The sequence below is a fragment of the Oratosquilla oratoria genome, chromosome 15 (genome assembly GCF_046742065.1).
Source record: "Oratosquilla oratoria isolate Oo_2021 chromosome 15, ASM4674206v1, whole genome shotgun sequence".
NCBI classification, from domain to species: Eukaryota; Metazoa; Arthropoda; class Malacostraca; order Stomatopoda; family Squillidae; genus Oratosquilla; species Oratosquilla oratoria.
The window spans coordinates 833,428-850,927 of record NC_134791.1 but is presented as its reverse complement, the minus strand read 5'-3'; the positions used below and the strand labels follow the sequence as shown (position 1 = coordinate 850,927).

General features: G+C 37.7%; 1 protein-coding gene across 1 annotated transcript; it reads right to left on the bottom strand.

Annotated features, from left to right (window-relative positions):
- Positions 1 to 4,466: 4,466 nt before the first annotated feature.
- LOC143032990 (platelet-activating factor acetylhydrolase-like) lies at positions 4,467 to 15,055 on the bottom strand. Its single transcript, XM_076198184.1, has 9 exons — positions 14,798 to 15,055; positions 11,271 to 11,359; positions 10,903 to 11,029; positions 9,526 to 9,688; positions 9,140 to 9,227; positions 8,436 to 8,653; positions 7,613 to 7,801; positions 6,106 to 6,254; positions 4,467 to 5,049 (listed from the first exon to the last, which is right to left on the bottom strand). The coding sequence occupies exons 1-9, from the start codon at positions 14,847 to 14,849 to the stop codon at positions 4,958 to 4,960; spliced, it is 1,167 nt and encodes a 388-aa protein (XP_076054299.1). The 5' UTR covers positions 14,850 to 15,055; the 3' UTR covers positions 4,467 to 4,957.
- Positions 15,056 to 17,500: the final 2,445 nt, after the last annotated feature.

Sequence of the window (17,500 nt, the reverse complement as noted above, 5' to 3'; positions counted from 1 at the left end):
ATATATATATATATATATGTGTGTGTGTGTGTGTGTGTGTGTGTGTGTGTATACATATATATATATATATATATGTTATTTTAATCATTGTTTATAGTTTTATTATTATTATTTTACTTGTTATTAATTGTATGCAAACACACACATGGGTATGTATATATATATATATATATATATACATATATATATATATATATGTGTGTGTGTGTGTGTGTGTTTGTGTGTGTGTGTGTGTGTGTGTGTGTATACATACATATATATATATATATATATATATATATATATATATTATATTAAAATGAACTGCACTGGATGCTTTGATGATTTTAAGGAAGTTTTTTTTTTTTTAATCTTGTTTATAGAGAGGGGCTGGATGAAATGATAAATTTCTCTCTGATGGGTAGCATAGCTTACTTAGTTTTGCTGTATGTCGACTTGTTTGAAAATATTCTAGTAACCGGGGGAGATTGTTGACTAACTTTCACCAAAATTCAGTGTTTTCCGTTTCGATCTGAGGCTTCTTTAGGGTGTAGACTGCTACATCTTTCACTGAAAGTTTGAAGAATAATGAGTAAAGTTAGAGAGGTTTTTGTATTTATATCCGGACACGGGATCAAGCTACCAGGGCGCGAGGAAAGCTCGAAGGTGATTGGCTGGCAGGTGAACCCGGTAGCAGGTCGTGGAGCTCGAACCGCTTTGGTGGTGGACCTAGTGACCGGTCCTGAACGCTGATTGGTTGGGTAGCGACCTGACAAACTTGAGCATTGTTTCTCATTTTCCATATTTCCGTCTGTGGCGCTCAAGTACCTTTGGCCTGAGTGGATGGTGCCCAGTTGCAATCGACAAGAGTCCTGATGACCCTCCCTCCACCCGTGGGTCAAATGGTGACCCAATCGCAGCAGGTCACCAAAGTGACCCCCCCCAAAAAAAAAAAAAAAGGTAACCCACGAATTAAAAATATAATAATAATAAAATAAAATAATTAGGTCACTGATTTAATCGCAGCAGGTCACCAAAGTGACCCCAAAACGAAAAAAAAGGTAACCCACGAATTAAAAATATAATAATAATAAAATAAGAATAATTAGGTCACTGATTTGACCCAAACTTACTCCAGATAGGGTGAGTCGTGTACAATTCACTGCGGGATGGACGGGAGGAACGTGGACCCAAGGGCGTGTCAGTTCAGGTAAGTTCATATCAGTTCAGGTCGTTTCAGGTCACTTCAGGTTGAGTCAGGTGAGATCAGTTTAGTTCAGGTCGATTTAAGTCGGTTCGGGTCAGTTGAGGTCAATTCAAATAAGTTCGGGTCAGTTCGGGCCAGTTCAAGTCAGTTCGTATCAATTCAGGTCGGTTCAAGTCAGTTCAAGTTAGTTCGGATCAGTTCAGATAAGTTCAAATCAGGTAGGTCAGCTCAGGTCAGTTGTTGGGAGGGCGGCCACGAGCGCTGACGACCGTGCCAAGTGATACAGACCAATTGAGTAAAAGCAACAACGACTGCAACAGCACTGTAGTCGAGAGGCCAAACGCAAAGTATGGGATCCAATATACTTGACGTTTCGCCCAGTAGAGCTTCTTCTGAAGAAGACCTGCTGGGCGAAACGTCAAATACATTGGATCCCACACTCTGCGTTTGTCCTCTCTGATACAGACCAAGTGTGCGGTGACAGTGTCGCTTACAACTTGAAAGTTGTTGATGTGGATGGACGTCAAAGTGGAGGAGCACTGAGGACCTTGACAAGGGATATTGACCGAGTGCTCGGTCACAGTTAAGGAATTTGACCAAAAATCGGAAGGTGGCCGATTTGGCCCAAACTTATTCCCACAGGGGAGAGGGTAGGGCCTCCTGGACCCAAGGGAGAGAGAGAGAGAGAGGGAGGAAGAGAAGGAGGAATGGGGAAAGAGAGGGTAGGAAGAGAGAGAGAGAGAGAGAGAGTGAAGGGTGAAAATGAAGAGAGAGGATTAGAAGAATAAAACGGAAAAAATAGGGAGATGAGGGGAAGGGAGAGACAGGGGGAGGGGAAAGGGAGAAAGAGAGAGAGGGGAAGAGTAGGAGGAATGGGGAGAGAGAGGGTGGGAAGAGAGAGTGAAGGTGAGTAGAAGCGTGAAAAGGGAAAGAGAGGATTAGAAGAAAAAAGGGAAAAAAGAGGGAGATAGAGGGGAAGGGTAGGAAGAAGGGAGAAAGATAGGGGGAGAGGAAGGGGAGTGAGACAAAGGGAAAGGAGAGAGAAAGCGGAAGAGGGTAAGACAGGGAAGGAAAGAGAGGGAGAGAAAGGATAGAGAGTGGGAGGAGAGAGGGAAGAAAAGAGAGAGAGAGGATAAAAATAGAAGAAGAGAGAGGATAGAAAGAGGAGAAGAGAGAGAGAGAGAAACTATAGAAAGAGGGGATGGAAGAGAGGGAAGGAAAGAGAGAGAGAGAGAGGGTAGAAAGAGGAGAAGAAAAAGAGAGAGAGAAACTATAGAAAGAGGGGATGGAGGAGAGGGAAGGAAAGAGAGAGAGAGAGTAGAAAGAGGAGAAGAGAAAGAGAAAGAAACTATAGAAAGAAGGGATGGGAGAGAGAGAAGGAAAGAAGGAGAGAGAGAGAGAAAGAGATAAACTATAGAAAGAGGGGATGAGAGAGAGGGAAGGAAAGATGGAGAGAGAGAAAGAGATTATGAATCCTGCAGGCTGATCTCTTAAAAGAAAATGTCTGTACACACCAAATTGGAGACATAAATGACTTCGGTAATAAATAGATAATCGTATGGATAAACAAGTAAATAGATGAATAAATAGATAAGAACATGAATTGATAAATATACAAATAAATTAATAAATAGATAGATAATTAAAATTATAAGTGAATAAGAATACAGACTCTGCCTCAGTAAAAGGTAATAAGAATTTGATATTGTTCTTCATTTTTAATCTTACTTGACGTCACAAAGACAGAAACTTTCTTGAGAGGCCTGACAAAGTAAGAAGTTGATGGAGGCTCCAACGTCGCTCAGGGAGCCTCAGAGGAGTCCCATCTCAGCTGAGCTAATAAATAATGGACGAAATAACTTCAAACATTCAAAAGAATTTCAAACTACGGGCAAACACCGATTAAAATATATATACACAGTCTTCTTCAACTCCATTTCCTGTAGTTTATTTACCGTTTTCTTATCAAATATTCGAAAACCCTTTTATGGTGGGACTTGTTAAATCATTCTTTACTTCACCACATTGTCACTGTCCTTATCTTACAATTAACGTTTGTTATATACCATTTATCATTTCAAGTTCTTGGGTAATGTATCAAGTCTCAAGTAGGGAACATTTATTTGTACTAGTGCATCGGTTCGATTCGTCAGTTCTAGTTAATGATATTAGACATATATTTTCTTTTCAATAACTAAGAACACGAGATCTAGTAATGTAATTAACCTTTAACGTCAGTCCATGTTACTTTAATTATGAACAGGTCTAAAATAAAAAGTAGTGACTATTCTTTTAATGTCAATAGTTCCCAAAATTATATTTTCTTTTATGCATACTCTATTATAGAAAACATTTGTATTAAGGAGTAGCATTAAAATTATTATACTCTTAGCTGGATGGGTATAGGTTGCTTGGGTTATACATTGTCATGTATATTCCAAACCCAAATCCTGTTAAAAATATATAAGTATATACGTGTATGTATATATATATATATATATATATATATATATATATGCAAAATAACCACAGGAGAAGGGAAACTTGTAGACAATACTTTCGTATATTACATCTTCAACTAAAGATGTAACATACGAAGGTACTTACTGTCCACAAGTTTCCCTTCTCCTGGGGTTTTTTGCATTTTTGTATCACGGTGATGTGATTGCTTGCATACACACACACACACACACACACACACACACACACACACAATATAGATATATATATATATATATATATATATATATATATATATTTATGTATATACATTTATATATATACATTTATATATATATATATATATATATATACTGTATATACATATAATACTTGTAATACTGTAAGTCTTAATTTTGTTCACATGAATATCTATCCTTATTCATCAGAAATGGGTAATAAAGAATATCTTGTTCTGAGACCTACACTCCTTTGCATTTCATTCCTTCTCTTATTTCATTCATTGAACATCTTACAATCAAAAATAGTGACCCCTCCCATATTTGAACTAATTGGGGCAAAATGGTGTTCGGATTTGGGCAATATTCGGATATGCGAGGTGAAATCATCTCCCCAGTCAATTCTTTGTCACTCCGCTGCTAAATGTTCAATTCTGAACGAATGACTGTAGTGCACGATACATATTAACCATGTTCGGATAACGACGATGTTCGGATAATGGAAGTTCTGATATGGGAGCGATTAATCTATGTGTTTATCTGTTCACCACAAGCAAAAAAATTATAGAGGTTATATATACTAAGATTGATACACATTTCTAAGGATTTTGAGTTTTATTGTTGCATTAATATTCTTGGTAGTGATTATATTGATTATCAATTGCTACCTTGAGTTCTACTGACTGGACACTTTGGGCTTTCCCACTGAGAATCCAGGGACGAAACGGTAAACTAATGTCTACATTGTATTAGTGCGGAGCTATTTTTCATGTCACCGGACGGGATCAGTCGCCGGTTGCCAGCTCTCCTCGTGTGAAAAAGCAGAAGAAATACAACCGAACTTGACAGAGGTCTTGAGCCTGATCCGGAGACCAAGTACCAGCCCCTCGGGGCTGCACCTACAGATGGAGGTGATGGTGTTGACAAATTTTGAATATGAGCCACTGGGAGATGATCCTCTTTGACGTCCTTCTCATGGGACCACCATGAGGAGGTACCAGTCGTTGGTGTCATCATCACCAGTCCATGGTTCATACATCTCCTTCCACGTGGTTGCCACGTAATGAATAATCACGGACACGTATACAGAATTCTAATTCCTGAACTTGTTCCCGTGGACGATGAGGTGGTTGTGGTCCTCAATATATTTTTCATATTCCTCCTTGTAGGCAGGGGTGGGGCGATCTGCAACGTAAATGTATATCGCGAGAATAAAAATGCCACTAAAGTCCTCTTTCTGTGTCACTTGATCTGAAATATTTAATTACATTTCACGTTTATCTGTCCGCTTGCTCTCTGCCTCTCATCCACATTTCTCACTTTATCCATCCTAATAATTCCCACTAAACTTCTTAAACATTTCATCTAAAACACAGTTAGGCTCTTCCTTTCTGCCTCCTTCAAATTCCAAATATTTGTTCCATACAGTGTCGTGGACACAATTTCTCCCTCGTCTTCTCATTATGTTCAGCCATAAAGACCTACACCTCATGACACTTTTCTTTCCCTTAGACATTTACTTCCTTTCCTTACTCTATAATTCACTTCCACCTTCACTTCTCCATTCCCAGCTATATGTGACCTCAAATATTAAGTTCTACACTTCCTCCATCCTCTCACCTTTTATCTCCAACCCATCATCACCTTTTATGCATTTATTCACCTTTTACCCACATTTATTTTCAACTTTCTCCTCTTGCATACCCACCCAAACTCGCCACCAAATGTCTCCCTCTATCCTCTGACTCAGCTACAAGCGCAGTGTCATCTGCAAACAACAACTGGCTCACTTATCACTTCCCTCCACTCTAACTCACAAACTCCAAAAACCTGCCAAGCACTTTCACATTTACTTCTCTCAATACCATATCCATTTTGAACAACCATGGTGACATAACACAATCCTGGTGGAGCCCCACATTACAACTGGAACCATTCACTCTATATCCTTGACCATCACACAAGCTCTATTACTCAGGTAAAAACTTAACATTCATTAACAGACTTCCTCTTCACCCATATATCTGCAACACATTTCACATATACACATTAAAGAATAGGAATTTTCCCCTATCAAGATGGGTGGCCAGCTATGGCAGGCAACCACCCTTTACCTATCACATCCAACCCCCATTTGTTGACCCCTTTTATCTTGGCTCCTTGTGAATGAGAGGTCATCCCTGTACTCCTCCCAGAGCTTGGGTCACACACACCAGACGAAACCACAGACATATGACTTACCTATCAGGGAATCAAAGAAGTTAATAATAATGTTGTTCTGCAGCTGGTTCACCATTTCGGGTGGTAGACAACGAAACCCACCAACAAAAGCCCAGCAGATCTTGCCAGCAATCCACGGTGAGTCATTACCATGGTAATGAACAGTATTTCTGCAATTCAAGGTCATTAGAACTTTTAATTGCATCTATCTATATACCAAAAAGCTTCTTCCCCTTTACGAGGGAGGTAGCCAGCCAAACCACACACCTACCCACACCCATCCAACACCCATTTGTTTTGTCTGAATCAGAAGCAATGCAACAAGACATTAAATTTAAAGAGTTGCAAATTGTCTCTCATTTCATTAAACCCTAATTCAGGTGTCCAGACAGAGCACAGTTACATACAAACTTCTATGCCTAACCCCATTCAAGTCTAGTATCTACTTTAACAAATTCATTCTGGCTAATAACTCCTACTTCTATTCTATCCTTCACCACCCACACAGTTTCTCCTCCTACTCCTTTTCCTTTTCATTGAAACGGTTTGCTCGAAGCACATCTCTACCTTCTGCCCTTTTCCTCTTCCTCCACCTTTCCTCCATTCGCCACGTGCCTTCCACCAAAAAAATTATGTGACATTCCCCCACTCTCCCACCTATGAACTTGGACATTCAGAACTCCTCCTACTCTTTTCCTAGACACCACTACATAGTCCATTAATGTCATATCAACCACCCTTCCATCCACCATCCTCTCCCATCTGTACTTGGGAGATTTTTTTCCTAAACACTGTGTCAGCTATTATTAACTCTCTTAACACATTTCCATCATTAACTCTCTACTATGATACACAGTATGTTTGTGAGAAGGAAGATGGATGTGTTGGCATTAAGTGAAACTAAGTTGAAAGGTAGGAGTAATTTTGAGTCTGGGAGTGTTGTGGGGAGGGTGTCGGGAGTGAAGATAGGATGAGGGAGAGAAGGGATGGCTCTACTAGATTAATGATGATGAAGGTGAAACTAGGGAGATGTGGGTCTTTGTAAGCACATATGGCCCTACTAGTAAGTGAAGAGATAAGTAAGCGTATTGTGGAGTGGAAGGAGATTTCCTCGAGATTAATGTGGATGAAGGTGAAACTGGTAAGGGAGATGTGGGTCTTTTAAGAGGTGAGAAGAGTGTAGAGGAAAGGCAGGCTTTTTGAAAATATTTAAATGAATGAGTGTTCAGAGTTTTGGAAGGAATGTCAACATCGTGGTTTTGGGAGAGCTCAATGCTAGGATAGGGGTGAACCAATGCACGAAATGGTGGGGAACTGTTGAGTCAATGCAGTGGTTCTGGAAGATCTCAATGCTAGGGTAGGGGATGAACCAATACATAGAGTGGTTGAGAAGTGTGGAGTGCCAGGTAAAATCATATTGGAGTTAGTAAATTAAATGACATAAAATATAACTAAAACTACTTTGGGAAATTAACACAATTTCTTGTCAACTAAAAGCACAAAGTGACAACTACAAAAATAAAAGTACCTTATTGTCTGATAAGTTGCTAAGTCTGGATTTGAAACATTAGCTTCGTATTTTGCGAGTGCCTTCAGGTTGGGCCCATCATTGAAGGCCCACGATGAAATACACCGGACGGGTACTCTTAGACCCGATGCCACGTCCATCACGTGCTCTCGCAAAGGGAACATCCACGGATCCAGTGCCACACCAGCTCTGTTGGAGGAAATATCTCCCGTCAGAATTCATATCAGAAGAAAAAATTATTCAAGAGAATGTAATGATAATTGCTGCCTTGTTTCGATTATTGGAAATCCACAGGCCACAGTGGCTGGTAACAGTCAATTGACCCTTTTGTACATCTCTCAGGGAAGAAACTTTGGACACATATTTACATCTATTATATCTCTCCCCTAAGTGACTTATGGTCCCCCTCGAAAGCTGTTGTTATCATTTGTCTGTCTGATTTTCATTTATTATTAGTTATATGTTCATTTATTATTTACTATTTACCTGTTTATTATTTTAACTATACCTATGCATTTATATATGTATTTTATTTGTTATTTACATTATTATAGTTTTTATTTATCATTTTATTATTGTTAATATATATATATATATATATATATATATATATATATATTTTTTTTTTTTTTTTTTTTTTTTTTTTTTTTTTTGCATCCGACCTAGATATGGATCAAAAGGTCTCCTGTCGGCATGCTCCGCCTTTGTAATCCTTTGTTGCCAGTTTCCTGGAGGCTATGGGTCTTCTGAAGGAGAGGCCATGGACTACGGATTGTTTGACCTCACACGCACACAGAACTGCAGTTCTCATTCTTGTACTCACTTGAACCTGTGACTTCGCTCGTCCGCAAGCGCCTTGAGCACTGATGCCCCACCGTAGGAGTGGCCGAGGAGGACAACGTTGTCCGTATCCAATTTGCCCTTAAACACGCTAAGCGACAGAGGAACCTCGTCTTTCGTAAACGCGTTGGTGACGTCACCTGCGTTTAGTTCGTCGAGGAAGGACAATGTCTGGAAGATCTCCTCCACTCTCTTGGAGAACTTTATGGGAAGAAATGACATGATCTCAGAATATAACCTTGTAAATATTAGGAGCTAAAAAGAACTATTAGCTGCAAGTTAAGAGGGAAATAGAAATAGTGACAAATATGAGTCACTAATCATTGCATTTATTTGATGCGACACTGCTTCTGACCCAGGGCAGTGGACAAGGTGCAGGGATGACCCGTCATCCAGGAGGTGCTAAGATAAGAGGGAGGGTGGAGGGGAGTGGAGTGTATTCAGGGATGGAATGGGTGGGAATGATTTTATGCTTTTTTCTTTTTGGCTACCTCCCTTGTAAGGGGGAAAAAGCCTTAGTATATGTATGTATATGTATAAACAATTTTATCTTTAGTTTCATTTATCCATTTATTTTTCATGTATATGAATTTGCTTATTCATTTATTTGTTTATAAGTTTAATTATGATATATATATATATTATATTATATTTTTTTTTTTTTTTTTTTTTTTTTTTTTTACTCACTTGGTCGTCGCCCATATAGCCAATAAAAGGACAAATCTTCCTCGCCCCTTCATCATCGACACGTAAGCAAGCCGCAGCAGACCCTTCCCTATGGGGAAAAAATAATGATGAAAAATAAAATTCATAAAAAAAATAAACCACTCCACCCCATTTATACCCTTTTCGTCACAGAGGAACTTGATGACAGAATCCTTTTCCCCTACCACAAGGCAATATCTGCATACAGATAATAACAATAATAATAATAATAATAATAATAATAATGATAATAATAATAATAATAATAATAATAATAATAATAATAATAATGATAATAATAATAATCTTAATAATAACAATAATGATGATAATAATAATAAATGAAATCTAACGGTAGCCCAGCCCACCGGTGCTCTATGGCCGCGACCATGTATCCATGGGAGGCCAAATCTGTGGATATGGTGGAGAGGAAGGTGCGGTGGGCGGCCATGCCGTGGGACAGGACCACGACGGGGAATCCCCCCTCGGGGAGGTCGGAGGAACACCACGAGGAAGGCACTCTCACTTCACCTGCAAAAATGACCTTTTATTAGAAAATAAAGGAAAAATAAATGATGAGCAATAAGATGAATATAATAATAGTAGTAATGATGATGATGATGATAATAATAATGATAATAATGATGATAAAAATCATAATGATAATAATGAAGTACCATAAAGATAAAATGGGGACATCAAATCCCTTGATCCACTTGAACACCTCTATTAGATCACCCCGCACTCTGCGTCTTTCTAGATACAGTTGTGTAAATTAAGGTGCCAAAGTCTGTTCTCGCAAGGTCAATTTCTGAGCCTAAATATCATTTTGGTCACTCTCCTCTGTATTGATTCTGGTGATTTGATTAAAATTGTAGATGGGTTCAGATATTTACCTTACGAGGAAACGCTTAGGCACCTTAACTTGCACTCTCTGGAAAGACCCAGTGTGTGGGGAGAGCTAATGGAGGTGTTCAAGTGGGTCAAGGGCTTTAAGGAGGAGGAAGAGGAGAGGACGAGGGGGAGTAAGAGGGGGAAGAAGGAGTGCGGAGAAGGTGGAGGGGTCGCCAGAGGAGGTGGAGGGGGAAGAAGAGGAGAAGGAGGAGGAAGAAGAGGAGGAGGAGGAGGGGGAGGAATGAGTGAGGAAGAAGGAGAAGAGGAGAGGGGGTGGGGGAGGGGGAAGGGAAGGCGGCATGATCTAGCCGTCCGAAGATTCTATTCATCGCCGGTGGCAACCTCGCAGTCCCCCCCCCGGGGGTGATGGATGGTGGGGGGCGTGGTCAACCCTTTTCCACCCAAAACAAACAAACAGGCAAAACTCTCGCCCCATCAACCGAACAATGATAAAAGCTTTTTTTTTTCTACCGTGAGTAGGATTCGAACTTAGGTCATCTGACCCAAGAGTCCATGAATTGACCACTCTAAGCCCGCGTCCACCAGGGTAAGGTCATCGGAAGAGAAACAGCGGGATTGGGAACTGACAGACAGGGGGGGGGAATACAATTTATGACTGACAGACATAATGTAACATGCATACATACATATTTACTTACATTCCTAGCACACAGAACTAGTATATACGTACGTACACACATACATACGTACATACATAGATACATACATACATACATACCTAACGTAGGTAAGTACATACATACATACATATATACATACATACATACATACATACGTACGTTCGTACATATGTACGCACACGCGCGCGCGCGCGCACACATAGTACTTACTCGAGAGCCAGTTGATAACGGAGACACTGCAGGAATGGATGGCCCTGTAGAAATTGGTGATGAAGTTGGCCTCGCCATGACTGTACTCAGGGCCAAGGTGCCACCGGGGCCAGTGCCGGGGGTCGTCCTGAGCGAGGAGATTGGGTCAGGGCCCCACAGCGGGAAGGAACAAGATCACAAGTTATTACTTCTTATCCATTTTTTCTTCTAATATATCTAGTTTGATATAAAAATATCCGACCTCTTTCTCTCTCTCTCTCTCTCTCTCTCTCTCTCTTTCTCTCTCTCTCTCTCTCTCTCTCTCTCTCTCTCTCTCTCTCTCTCTCTCTCTCTCTCTCTCTCTCTCTCTCTCTCTCTCACTCTCTTACCTCTCGGGTCAACGTTGGATAGAAGAGCCGAAGAAGGACACCCTGGCTTCCTCTCGTGCAGACATCGACTGCACCCACGGCGTGAGGACCTACAGAAGGAACCACCCAAAAAACAATAATATTAATTGATTAATTGATTAAACAATTAATAAATAAATAGATAAATAGATAAACGATTAGGTAAATTAAGAAGGATAAGATAAATAGAAAGAATTAATCATTATAAATTTAATATCTAAATAAACAAAGTAATTATATAAACGAGTAGAAAACAAATTAATTAAAATAATAACTAAATAATTGAATATATGAATAACAAATGCTCTCTGGAATAAACATAAAAGATATGTACGCCCCAGTAGAATGATAACAACAAAAATGACAATGACAATAATAATGATGATAATAATAATAACAACAACATCAACAAAACAATTCTTGACTACATGATCTTCACTGGACATTATCGTGCACGGGTCATGCAGTGCAAGTGGTGCCAAGTTGCAAGATAATCAATTAAGGACCCAAGTTTGCAGGAAAGAATATTGGCGAAACCCATTAGTTTGCACCGAACTGCAAACTAACTTCCATTTTTATTCTGGCGATCAATGTATACGAAAAAGACTGCAAAATTACAAATATTTGAGTTTGTGAGTTTCGGGGGACTACTGAATTTTTAGGGGGCTAATCCCCCCATAGAACCCCCCCACTGCGGCTACGGGCCTGCTTCTAAACAGATTAAGAAAAATATATTAATTAATTAATAAAAAATAAATAAATAAACAATAGTAATAATTATGTTAATGATAGGTTAAGTACCGAAACAGCCTTCTAAGGACCAATAGGTCTCTTGCTGCTCGTTTGTCTTCCATGGAACTTCATGTAGCCTGACCTAACTCTTCATGACTAATCTAACGAGTTTATTCATCGTTAAATACCACTTCACATCCTCTTTTTTATCCGATCTATCTATTTCACTAACTTATTAACTTCTTTATTTATTTGTCCATTTATTCATTAATTTTATTTTCATCTATCAATCTACTTGTTTATTTATTAATCTATTCATTTACGTATTACCTTATTTATCTATCTACCTACTCGCTGGATTATTCATTAACTTCCTTATGCATTTATTAACTTAATTATATATCTACTAATTTGTTTATTCGTTTATTTATCTACTTATTTGTTTATTTGATTGTTTATTTATTTTTCTTTATCTATTTATCAGTCCTGTATTGGTGCCACGCGACCGAATTCCGTCTGTGGTTCCCAGCTGTCCCAGGGTCACGTGACCACACTCCGCCGTCCTTGCAGCTGCGCGCGCACTTTCACCTAGCGGGGACACACGCCAGGAGTCGCCAAGCGCAATCCAGGTCGTCACCTTTGCCCTCGCTACTCGGATAGTCAGGTGGTGGGTGGTCACGCGTTGGGGATCGAACTCGAAACACCCACCCGCTACAGTGAGTTCACGGGTGAATAAAATCGCCTGGCGGCAGTCAGAATAAAATAGGAAAAGTATCAACATATACGGAAGGAATCTTTCAATTTTATTATTATTTTTGTCTCGTTTATTTGTCTAATTTATTTATCTAATTGAATCTCACCCAATTTATTAATTTAATTATATTCTCCTGGCCCTTTCGTTCATGTTGGCACTTTTCCTTTTAATGTATTTGCCGTCAGGCGATTTTATTCATCTCTGAGGCAGGCGAGGAGCGGGAGGTGATTCTGAAAAACTCTTTTGGTGGTTTCGCCTCATTTGCGAAAAAACAAAACACATCAGGTACGCTCTCTTGGTCCTCTGGCAACACAGCCACACACACACACACGTACATACATACATACATATTTATATACATACGTCCATACATAATATATACATACATAAACACATACATATATACATACATACCTACATACATATTTATATACATATGTACATACATATCTATATACATACATACGTACATATTTATATACATACGCACATATATATTTATATACATACGTCCATATATAATATATATATATATACATACACATACACACATACATATATACATACATAAACACATACATATATACATACATACGCCCATACATAATATATACATACATATTCATATACATACATACGTCCATACATAATACGAGTATATACATAATATACTGTATACATACATACACACATGCATACGTATATATATGCACACGTCCATACATAATATATACATAATATATACATACACACATTCATACATATATACATACACATGCATACATACATGCATACATACATACAAATATACATGCATACATACATACATAATACACATACATACATACATACATACACATACATATATACATACACACATACATGCATACACACACCAAAACAAGGTATACACCCAACCTTGACCCATTCAACAGCCATTTGTTGTCCTTTCTTAATTCCTTGTGGAAGAAAGGGGCCATCCCTGACTCCCGCTTCACTGCTCGGGTCACAAGCAATGCAGCAAGGCACAGTACGTCCACAGCAGGTCCCAACAGCCGAAGCTGGAGTACCTCCACCGCTTCATTACGCGGTGACCCCCCCCTCCCTCTCCCTCCTCGTCCCGCCATGCGAAAATAAGGAAGACGAGGAGAAATCCCTTCGGGCCGCGTCAATTAATTAGTGATCCATTCACAACCACTTTCCACTCACACCTATCCCTTGCCCTCTCCTTAACCTGCTCGATAGACATTCCCCTTGTACCCAAGTCCTCCTTCACCCCCATCCAGCTATCTATCTATCTCATTCTCGGTCTTCCCTTGAAGTTCACTTCATCCACTATTACCGTCCAACTTTTTTTTTTTTTTATCCTCTGATTCGTATCCTCCCGCTGACATATGTATCCGTGTAAGACATGAGGTTTGATTAAAGCGCAAATTGTAAATATATATATATATATATATGTATATATATATATATATATGTATATATATATGTGTGTGTGTGTGTGTGTGTTTTTAGTATTCATTCTATATTCTGCCTACTGCCAGGCAGAGTATAATTTGGACAATATATGCAGAATATTTCCATATAACGATCACCGATATTGTACATTATATATATATATATATATACATATATATATATATATATACAGTATATATATATATATATATATATATATACATATAAATATATATGTGTGTGTGTGTGTGTGTGTGTGTGTGTGTGTGTGTGTGTGTGTGTCTAATAATCACTACTGTATACTTCACTGAAATGATAATAATGAATAATGTAATGATTTCGTAAATTACTATAAACGCCATCAATTATAATTCAACATAACGAAGGCGATCATTAATTGATTAAGTATTTACCAAAACACCAGTCTCAGCATTTCATGACTTTCAGAAAGTTCAGTATTTATTTACTTTCCACCATCAACCTGAATAAAAAAGCGGAAAAAAAGTATGTAAACGTGCAATTTCATGGTGAGCCTATGCTGTCATAGCATGATGCTACTTACCCCGGGGCAGCGGAGTATGCTGAATTCCATCAGTATAAAGAACCTTCGCCATTTGTGGCACGGGTCTGTTGAGAAGTGATAACTAAATTTTACAAAATTACCACCGCTCAGGGAGTTGTATATCCTGCATTGGCACGACTGTTAACCGTACATATTGCTGTCACACTGTTGAATATTAATCTTACGCACACAAGTCACTTGATAGTAATTCATAAAGACATACCCCTTTCCCACGACAACACGCCTGTGTTGCAATGTAACGTGTATTTGGCAAATGTAACCTCAATGCCACAACCTACGGTCGGTGCACAAACCCAAACTGTCGTACAGCATCATAAACAACACCTAAATTCACAATATGTATTTGATATTTAAAAATTTATTATTAAAAGGCGTTCTGAATGCTACTTCCCTACTGCTCTAATATTTAAGATTGATCGCTACTATTTATCAAATGCGAGAAGGATGTCGCACAGAAAATAAACAAACCAAATCTTCGGACAATGAATGCAATCTCGAAGTTGTTCATGTTCCCAAGTTGGACAATTATAATCAATATAATTTGTCATTAATATATATCTATTATGATAAATTTTATTTGACTTGCAAGCACAGAATTATGTTTATTTCAGAATACAACACTTTCATTAATTTGTGACGCCTTGGAAAGAACTTTCTACAATTAGAAAGTGGATTTCTGTTAGCTTCACTGTCTAAACATTATAACACTAATGTTCCCCAAATTAATTTTTACTCAAAAGTATTATAAATACACTACGCCAGAAAACTTTCTGGTGAATTTGTGATACATGATGTATATACATAAAATACAAAATTGTAACTATCATTACAAGCATATCAAATATTATCAATGACTATATATATATATATATATGTATATATATATATATACATATATACATATATATATATATGAATATATATATATATATATATATATATACATATATATATATATACATATATATATATATATATATGGGGGCACAATGCAACAGCAGCCCCCCTAAAGCATGATTAGCCCCCTCCCAACACACACACACACACACACATACATATATATATATATATATGTGTGTATATATATATTATATATATACATATATATATATATATATATATATATTATGTATATATATATATATATATATATATATATATATATATACTATATATATATATATTTAATTCATGGCTACGGCGCTGACTACCGGTATATTTTGTAAATTACCCAGCAACCCAGACAACACCCAGCTTCAAAAATAGATAAAATTCTACTTTCTAATGGCAGAAAACCGAAATGTTTTAGAAGCACAACTCTAAATCTTATCTATGTTTGTGTTGGACTTTAGAGTTTTTATTCAAATTGTAACTAGACGATTTTATTCAGTCATGAGCAATGTGGCGGGAGTGAGGGATGGCCCTTCGTCCAACAGGACCCTGAGATGGGAAGGACGTCAAATGGGTGGTTGGACTCGAAATAGCTTTTGGTGCATGTATGTATGTATGTATGTATGTATGTATGTATGTACGTATATTTGTATGTGTACATGCATATTTGTTGTTATGTATGCATGTATGTGTGTATGTACGTATATTTGTATGTGTGCATGCATGTATGTATATATATATATACATATGTATGTACGTATGTATGTATGTTTATATGTATGTATGTATGTATGTATGTATCTATGTATCTATATGGATGTATTATGTACATATGTATGTATCTATGTATCTATCTATGTATCTATACATGTATGTATGTATGTATGTATGTATGCGTGTGTATGTATGTATGTACGTATAATTATATGTATGTATGTATTCATGCTTGTATATATGTGTATGTATGTATGTATGTATGTATGTACGTATGTATGTATACACGCATGCACGTATGTATGTATGTATGTATGTATGTATGTATGTGTATGTATGTATGTATGCGTGTATATATGTGTATATGTGTGTATGTATGCATGGATGTATGTATGTATGTAAGTAGGTAGGCTGGAAGGTAACTAGGTAAGTAGGTAGGTAGGTAGGTATGAATGAAATCTGACAGCTGCACGCAGACATGAGACGAGTAACATCTGTCAGCGGCTGAGATGTGGTTGGTGACTCACATGCGACTGTTTTCTCTGTCAACGAACATTTTGAAAAATAAATAAATAAATAAATAAATCGATAGATAAAAAACATTCCTGGGAGATTCACTGGCTGTTTATATACTATGTTCTTTAATTAAGGTTTTACGTTATACTATTTGATTTCATATTTGCTTTGATTTATTCTATTCTATTTCATTCTATTTTATTTTTTGTTCCCGTTTTATTATTAGTGATTGGCCATGATTTAACTTGATATTGAGTCACGTGCTCGACTCGTGATTATCAGCTATTACCCTACTGAATGAAAGTTTAAAGCTCATATGTGTGTGTGTGTGTTTGTATACATATATATATATATATATATATATATATATATATATATATATATATATATATATATATATATATATATATATATATATATATATGGGTAATGTTGTGACCTTAAACACACACGTGTACACACACACCAACCTCCTTGCCTAATGGAACGGTTGCCGACGTGCAGTTCTGTGATGCTTTCCAGCCCTGGGCGGGAATCGAACTCAGGACTTTTGTTTCGTTA

Coding starts and splice junctions, on each gene's coding strand:
- LOC143032990 (XM_076198184.1), bottom strand. CDS start 14,849: ATGGCGAAGGTTCTTTATACTGATGGAATTCAGCATACTCCGCTGCCC. Junction 11,030..11,270: donor ATCCAACGTTGACCCGAGAG/GTAAGAGAGTGA, acceptor CTCCTCGCTCAG/GACGACCCCCGGCACTGGCC. Junction 6,255..7,612: donor GCAACTTATCAGACAATAAG/GTACTTTTATTT, acceptor CTTGAATTGCAG/AAATACTGTTCATTACCATG.